Raw genomic sequence first — 8,009 nt, forward strand, 5'->3', positions numbered from 1 at the left:
CCTGGAAACTGATGGCCGGGGCCCATCCTCTGCACAAAACAGTCGGAGGAGCTGGAGAACAAAAATTGACAGAAGCCCGTGACCTGTCCCTGACTTTACTTAAACTAACCATGACAAAATGGGGAGGGGGGGGGGGTCCAGCACCCACCGCAGCTCCAGCTTCAGGGTTTCCTCCCCGCCACCGTGGTGGCTGGGAACTGCGGGGTGCCTCCTTCGGGACCCACAGTGACTGGGAACAGTGGGAGCCCCCTGCCGCCTGCCACGGCTCGGCGCTCTGGGACTGGCAGCCGGGAGCTGCACGGGGCCCCGCCGCCTGCAGCAGCTCAGAGCTCTGGGGTCCCAGCTGGCTGACAGCTCCAGCCCCGCTGCCCTGGGGCTAAAGCAAAAAATGTCACGGAGGTCTCTGGAAGTCACGGATTCCATTGCCTGCGTGACATAATCGTAGCCTAAACAACCCTTCTGTGTCACACACTGGCTGAGTCACTGCTGACTGCGACGCGGGGGGCAGGGCACTTTGGGGGGGCAGGTACGGCTTTCACAGGTGTATGATTCAGGGGCACTCCCTGCGGGGAGCTCGCGGTGTGAACAGGGGGCTGAGCGCTCCGAGGTCAAAGGCTGGCCCTGGTGAGAGTCTGGCCCGAGGGGGGTCACTGCAGGAGGGGCCTGTCTGAACTTCATTCCGAGCCGTTCCAGAGCCCCCAGCCTGGTGCCCGAGACACGGTGCTGCCTAATTTCCCACTGGGGTCTTTCTGAGCCTGATCTCAGGGCACAGAACGGCTTCCATAGGAGGCGAGACTAAAAGGATTAGGGCCGTTCAGCTTGGCAAAGAGACGACTCAGGGGGGATGGGACAGAGGGCAGAAAATCATGCCATAGGGTGGGGAAAGTGACCAGAAAACTGCTATTTCCCCTGTCCCAGAGCACCAGAATTAGGGGTCACCCAATGAAACGAACAGGCAGCAGGTTTCATACAAACAAGAGGCTGTGGTTTTCCCCACAGTGCACAATTAACCTGTGGAACTCATTGCCAGGGGATGTGGGGATAGGCAAGAATATAAGGGGGTTCAAAAAAGAACTAGATAAATTCCTGGAGGATAGGGCCATCAATGGCAATTTGCCAATTGCTCAGAGACACAACCCCCTGCTCTGGGTGTCCCTAAACCTCTGTCTACCAGAAGCCGGGAGGGGAAGACAGGACTGGGTCTCTCCAATGTGGCCGTGTTCTGGGCACTGCCACGGAAGTTCTGCTTGTGCCACTGTCAGGGACAGGACACCGGACTAGCTGTGGCCGCTCTTCTGTTCCTAACAGGCTTCTTGATGGTCCCACCCACGAGAATTATATTTTTCCCGTTTGAAATAAATAAATAAATAAAATTCCAGAGAGTTTGGTCTCCAGTGTGTTTTATTCAGTGCAGCAACATCCAGTAGCGTAGCTAGTGGGGTGCAGGGGAAGCAGCCGCTTCCCTCAGTACGTTTTTAAAAAGCGGCACGCCTGCCGGCCAGCGCTGACCTCCTGCAGGCAAGGGGGGGCAGCACGGCCGGAAGAGCCATGGCGAGGGCGCAGCAGGGCAGCCCGCAGCGTGGCCGGCAGCCAATGGGGGGGCGGCCGGAGGAGGAGGAGGAGGCGGAGCCAGGGGGGGCGCACCATGGCGGCCCGCACAGCGTGGCCGGCAACTGCGGCCGGAGGAGCGAGGGGGGGGCGCGGCCAAGGAGGAGCCGGGGGGGGGGGCCCTTTTTTATGTTTGCTCCCCCTGCTCTTTGATCCTGGCTACGCCACTGGCAACATCAAGGGGATGTGAGTCCGTCCTGGAGACGAAAACCCGTGCGCGGGGGAGAGGGACTAACGCAGGCTGCAGGGTGTATTTCAGTGCAATGTCGCCATTGCACTGGGTGGGGAATCAGGAGAGAAGCTTCAGCAGGAGAAGCCCAGCGAGGGCCGGGAGGAGGAGCCCGGCTGGTCCCGGAGTCATGCCCGCCGCGCCGGAGGCCGCTGTGCATTTGGCCGTGGTTAGATCTGCACTTATCCCTGCGAAGGTCCCTGAACCCACTCTTATATTGGTGCAGATGGACTCGGAAGCGCAGCCCTTCACGACAGTCAGCATTTGACTTCCACCTGCGTGTTTGGGAGAAACAGGCGATTGTCAGGGGAGCAGCTCCACTCCTCCAGCTGGACTAGGACACAATGGCCTCCCCGCTCCTCACGGCCCCACCAACCTCCCCTGACCCCCCAGCCTCCTGGCCCTGGATGGCCTCCCCCTTCTCCTCCGCTAGGACAGAGTTTCGCTGTGTGTCTGTAAACCAGTCACTTGCAGCCCCGATCCAGAGCCCACTGACAACTCCTAAATTGGATGAGGCCTGTATTAACCCCATGGCTCAGCTGCAAAGCAGCAGCTCAGGGATAGCTCAGTGGTTTGAGCACTGGCCTGCTAAACCCAGGGTTGTGAGTTCAATCCTTGAAGGGGCCATTTGGGGATTTAGTTGGGAATTGGTCATGCTTTGAGCAGGGGGTTGGACTACATGACCTCCGGAGGTCCCTTCCAACCCTGATATTCTATGAATGGGATCTCTAAGCAGGGTGGCTTTGTAGTGAATTAAGGCACCATGATGGGACTCTGCAAAACTAGGTTCAGTTCCCAGCTCTGCCACAACCTTCCTGTGCCACACTGGGCAAGCCAAGGCACTGCTCTGTGCCTCAGTTTCCCCACCTTTAAAATGGGGTGAAAGATCCTGCTTAGATTGCAGGCTCTTTGGGGGCAGGGACTGTGTCTCACTAGGAGTCCTTCAGCATCTGGCAGAAGAGAGGACCCTGATCTCAGTCAAAGGTCTGTGCAGCACCCAGCACAAGAGAGGCCCAAATCTTGCTCGGGGTCTGTCCAGTGCCGGGCACAACAGGGGTTCCCAGGACTAAGCCAGGCCCTACATAAGGAGTTTACAGACTGAACTATTGACAGGCAATGGATGGAGGAGAACCAAAGGCACAGGGAGGGGAAGACACCGGCCCAAGTGTGACATTGCACGCCATAAAGCTTTATGGAAATATCCTTACGAATGTATATATGACATAACTCGAATATGTTTTATGCTACATAGGCCATGTAACATATCTCTGCAAAGCTTATGATCTACTGAATCTATTCCTCCTATTTATATGCATGTATCATTTTTGTATTCAAAGTTATGAATATTGGCTGTGTACTTGCTTGATTTTAAGTAGGCCAGTAGAGCATTTGGTCAGCTTCTTGAGAAAGGAATGTGCAAATTAAGTGCCCAATCAAGAACCACTTAAGCCAACAATGAACATGAAGATGCCAATCCACATCTGAGCTTTCCCGGGTATGTGTCTTGGATGGTAAGGAACTCAGTCATACATGAACATGTGACTTGCCCATGTGACTCCAAAACTCCATTTTGTAGCTGGATTCTACACAGGGGGAGGAGGGGTGTCCACCCACAAGAGGAAGTCTATTTAAACCCCTGGGAGACCCCTCCATTTTGTCTTCAGTTGGCTAAAGAGATAGCCTCTCCACCCCAAGGGATACCTGAAAGAAACTGGAACAAAGGACAGTAACTACAGGGGGTGTGAGTGATTGCTGGACCCAGACTAGAAGGAGACTAGTCTGTAAAAGGAAGCTTATTGGAACTCCTCTGAGGGTGAGATTTTAATTGTATTCATTTTTCTTACTGTATTAGACATAGACGTGTGTGTTCTATTTTATTTTGCTTGGTAATTCACTTTGTTCTGTCTGTCATCACTTGGAACCACTTAAATCCTACTTTCTGTATTTAATAAAATCATGTTTTACTTATTAATTAAGCCAAAGTATCTATTAATACCTGGGAGCACAAACAGTTGTGCATCTCTCTCTATCAGTGTTATAGAGGGTGAACAATTTTTGAGTTTACCTGTATAAGCTTTATACAGGGTAAAATGGATTTATTTGGGGTTTGAACCCCATCGGGAGTTAGGCATCTGAGTATTAAAGACAGGAACACCTTCTTAAGCTGCTTTCAGTGAAGCCTGCAGTTTGTGGGACGTGGTCAGACCTGGGGCTGTGTTTGTGGCTGGCAAGCGTGTCTGGCACAGCCAGGCAGGGCTCTGGAGTCCCAAGCTGGCAGGGCAGGGAAAGCAGGGGCAGAAGTAGTCTTGGCACATCAGCTGGCAGTTCCCCAGGGGGTTTCTGTGATCCAACCCATCATACCAAGTTCACAGTGGAGGCCAGCGCTGGGAACAGAACCCAGGTGTCCTGATCTGCAGCCAATACCTTTATCTAACGGCCCCCAAGCAGCGTCTCGCTTCTACCCTACGGGGCGGGGGGAGGGAACATCAAAGGAAAAATAACCCCAGAATAAATGAACTGAAGTTACTCATGGTTATGGTCCCAGCGGTGTCAATACACTGCGTCTCAGGTCCAGTACACGCTATGGTTTGTTCAATGCATTGACCAGCGTTCAACACGTAGCAGCCACGGCAGCGCCGGCCGTTGGGTTTCGTGTCAGCCGGGGGCACTGGGAAGAAGCGGAGCAAACGCAGTCAGCTCGGGGGACGAGCCCCAGGCGGCGTCGGGGCAGGGAGAGCAGCTGGGGGCTGCACAGCTCAGCCCTGGGCGCTCTCTGCAGGGGGAGCTGTAGCTCCGGGGACGCCGGGGGCAGCAGGGGCCGGGGAGAGGTTTGCAGCAGGGACCCCTGGACCTCGCCCTGGGTGGGGTCAGCTGGGTTCACACCTGGTGGGAGCCTAAAGCCCCACCCACTAAACTCCACCCATCCTGGGGCTCAGCGTTATTCCATGGGGTGGGCCCTGCAGGGCAGGAAGACCAGGGTCAATAAGTTAATATGGGGCAGGTTCCAGGCAGCAGGAGGTGCAGAGGATGGGGGAGGAGAGGCGGAGATGGGGAGAGGTACCTGTAACTGTGGTTGTTCTGCAGGCGTCTCCAACGCAGCAAACCATGCTCGTCCTTGTTGCCATTCCATACCCAAAATTCATAGAGATGGGGCCGACTTTACAGTCGCTGGATGGCATACAGCCCTTGAGAAAGCTCTGACTCTTCACTCCCGCTGCACAAGAGGAGAAGTCTGAGATTTGTTCCCCTTCCACTCCCACCCCATCAATGTCCTCTGCACAACAATGCCCTGTGCCATTATCCTTCGTCTGCCTATGGGGAAACTGAGGCACGGAGAGGAGAAGTGACTCACCCAAGGTCCCACAGGGCACGACAAAGAGATAACAGCACCTAAACCCAGCACTTAGATCCTCCAGCTCCCCACTCAGCTGCCACCTAACCCTGGGGGCCCCGAATCTCCTTCCCAGAAAGTCCTTTCGCTGCCAACGTTCCCACCAGGGGGTACGTGCCGGGCCGCCGAAATCCCAACACTGGGCGTCCAGCCACCCCTTAGCCGCGGCGGGATTCACAGACTAGGTGTTCCCCTGACGATATCACCTGCAGGGCCGGAGCCAGGGGATGCCTTCGGAGCACGCCCACCAGATCCGGCCCTGCACTAAGTCCAGCTGAGGGAGGAGATGCTGGGTTGCTCCCCCCGGATACCCAGGAGCCCAGTGGGTCGGACGCTTCCCGTGGACGTGGGGGAATCAGGGTCCAGGGAACGATTAACTATTTAATACAACGTGTGGCATTTTCAACAGGGGAGACCCACCCAGAGGCCAGGGGGCCAGGCAAGACCGTAGGAAGGGAGAGATCTGGGCTGAAGTCCCCAGCCTGATTTTGGCCAAGTGGAGATTTGAACTTGGCTCCCCCAGGGCCAAGCAACTGGGGTCTCCTGTCAGCCACTCCTCCAATGCCGTCTTCTGCCAGGAAGGGTTGACCCAGTTCAGACACCCAACTACCGGCAAGGGGTTCCCAGCTGTGGATCTCAACCAGAACTGGGCGCCTCCATGAAGCTAAGAGGTAGGGCCAAATTCCGAGTGAGGGGCGGGGCTTAGGCCACACCCCTCTCCTCGGCGTTTCCTATTGGCTGGCTTAGGCGGCTCCTGCTGGCTGTGCTGGCTTTTGTGGATCCCATCCTGAGTGGGCCCCAGCCCACGGGCTGGCTAGTCACCTGGACTGATTCCCAGGCGCAGCTACAGTGGACACATGTGGCCACCAGAGGCTTCAACTGCAGCCGCCGTGACTTTTGGGGTCCCAGAGCCCCTTCCCCAAGCTCCTGGCACCAGCTCTGCCCCCTGGAGCAGCACTGTGGGGGCGGTGGTGTTTCCTTAGAGTGCCGTAGGGAGGCTGGCTCTGTCCGGGGGAGGGAGGATCTGGCTTTCTCTCCTCTCCCCCTTTGCCATGGATGAACTAGAAAATCATTCCCTGATATTTACGACGGCTTTGCTACCAAAAGACTCTGAATCGCTTTTTTACAGCAAACTTCTGTTCAGTTCATACAGTTCATCGCAACTGTGTCACGTTGGTGGTATTCTATCTAGCACCTCTTCTTCTTCACACCGTCCGGGTGTCTGCCTGTACTGACACGGCACATCAAACTGTCGCCAGGACAGTGTTTGAACTGTAAAAACTGCAGCCACTCTGAATTTGCTGGGCCTTTCATGTGAGACCCACTGCTTGCAATACTAAGACTGAGACCCCTTTGGTGTACTAGCCCACAGGATGCAGCACAAAACCCAGGAGTCCTGGCTCCCAGCCATTGCCTGTTTGAACCCAGCCACCCCACTCCCATCCCAGAGGAAGGTGTAGAACAGAACCCAGGAGTCCTGGCTCCCCAGCCTGTTCCCTGACCCAGGCTGGTTAGGGTCCATCTCACCTACCCAGTATGACTTCGGTAAGAACGAAGGCACAAGAGTCTCTCCCAACTGGGCAGGTCTGCATGCTGCCCGTGCAGCTGTTTCCTGGTCCATTGCAAACCTCACACTGCAGACAGGTCCCTGGAGAAAGAGAGAGAACATGACAGGTCTAGATTCGTCCCTCCCTTGCCCCCTCACTTTCCCCTGAATTTAACTGACCCTAGCTGAGGATCTGGCCCCATTGACACCAGTGGAGCCACAGCCCACTGACCCCAACTGGGGATCATGATGTAGAAATGCCTTTCATATTGCCTTGAGCTCACGTGCGTGAAATTCGGATCTGTTTCCTTTCAGACAAACTCATGGTGCAAATCCCCTTTCAGGAATGTCCCTGCTTTCTGGCCAGCTCTGAAACGTGCCCAGTCACGACTCGGTTCTAGTGATTTAAAGTGTAAATATTTCCTCCCATTTCCACAATTGTTTCACTCGCTGTCACGAGGACTTTGTGACTTCCAGCCCTCTCCTCCTCAGGGCGGAGAGTTCCATATCCACGTGGTGCTCGGGCACCAGCAATATTCAGAGCCAAGGGCCCAGCTTCAGCAAGACTTGGTTTGTCCCTCCCCCCCGGCCCCGAGCTGCTGCCCCCGCCCCCGCCCGCCTTTCACGGGCTCCCTGGAGCAGTGTCCCTGTCTCTCCCCTGTGCCCCCCATCTCCACTGCCAGGGCAGACTGACTCTGAGCCTGCCCTTCCCCCTCAGACCCTTCCCTTTTCCAATGGGACCCTCCAGCAGCACGGGGGGCCCCCTTGCCTGTAGTCACTGCTCCTGCCCCATGCTGGGCAAGGAGGCAGCCCCATCCCTCACCCCCAGTGAGGCTGCAGTCAGGGGCAACAGCAGGGGAGGAGACGCACGCAGCGCCCCCCGGCACCCACCACTGGGGAGGCGAGGGAGATTCCTGGACCTGAGAGGGGCCCTAGGAGCACATGCAGTGACAGTGGTGGGGCTGAGTGTGCTGCTGAGGGGGCGGGAAAGGGGGGCTCCTCCCCCCAGAGCTTGCTGCTGCCGGAAGGGAAAGGGCTGGGGGGGAGTCCTCTCTGGTCCCTGTCCTGGAGCAGCCTGCCTGCACCCCACACTCATCCCCAGCCCTGCCCCACCCCAGAGCCCACACCCCCAGTCAGAGCTTTCACCCCCCCACCGCACCCTCAACCCTCTGCCCGAGCCCTGAGCCCCTCCAGCACCCCAAACACCTTATCCCCAGTCCCAGCCAGAGCCCTCA

General features: G+C 56.5%; 1 protein-coding gene across 1 annotated transcript; it reads right to left on the reverse strand.

Annotated features, from left to right (window-relative positions):
* Positions 1–1,750: 1,750 nt before the first annotated feature.
* LOC113405765 (phospholipase A2 inhibitor subunit gamma B-like) lies at positions 1,751–6,835 on the reverse strand. Its single transcript, XM_026647018.2, has 4 exons — positions 6,760–6,835; positions 4,899–5,051; positions 4,365–4,505; positions 1,751–2,112 (listed from the first exon to the last, which is right to left on the reverse strand). Exons 1-4 carry the CDS (start codon positions 6,818–6,820, stop codon positions 1,898–1,900), a joined length of 570 nt encoding a protein of 189 aa, XP_026502803.1. The 5' UTR covers positions 6,821–6,835; the 3' UTR covers positions 1,751–1,897.
* Positions 6,836–8,009: the final 1,174 nt, after the last annotated feature.

This window comes from Terrapene carolina, unplaced genomic scaffold (assembly GCF_002925995.2).
Source record: "Terrapene carolina triunguis isolate 2854851 unplaced genomic scaffold, T_m_triunguis-2.0 Scaffold50718, whole genome shotgun sequence".
Lineage (NCBI taxonomy): Eukaryota > Metazoa > Chordata > Testudines > Emydidae > Terrapene > Terrapene triunguis.

Coding starts and splice junctions, on each gene's coding strand:
- LOC113405765 (XM_026647018.2), bottom strand. CDS start 6,820: ATGCAGACCTGCCCAGTTGGGAGAGACTCTTGTGCCTTCGTTCTTACC. Junction 4,506..4,898: donor CAGAACAACCACAGTTACAG/GTACCTCTCCCC, acceptor GCTTCTTCCCAG/TGCCCCCGGCTGACACGAAA. Junction 2,113..4,364: donor CGCTGGGACCATAACCATGA/GTAACTTCAGTT, acceptor CCAAACACGCAG/GTGGAAGTCAAATGCTGACT.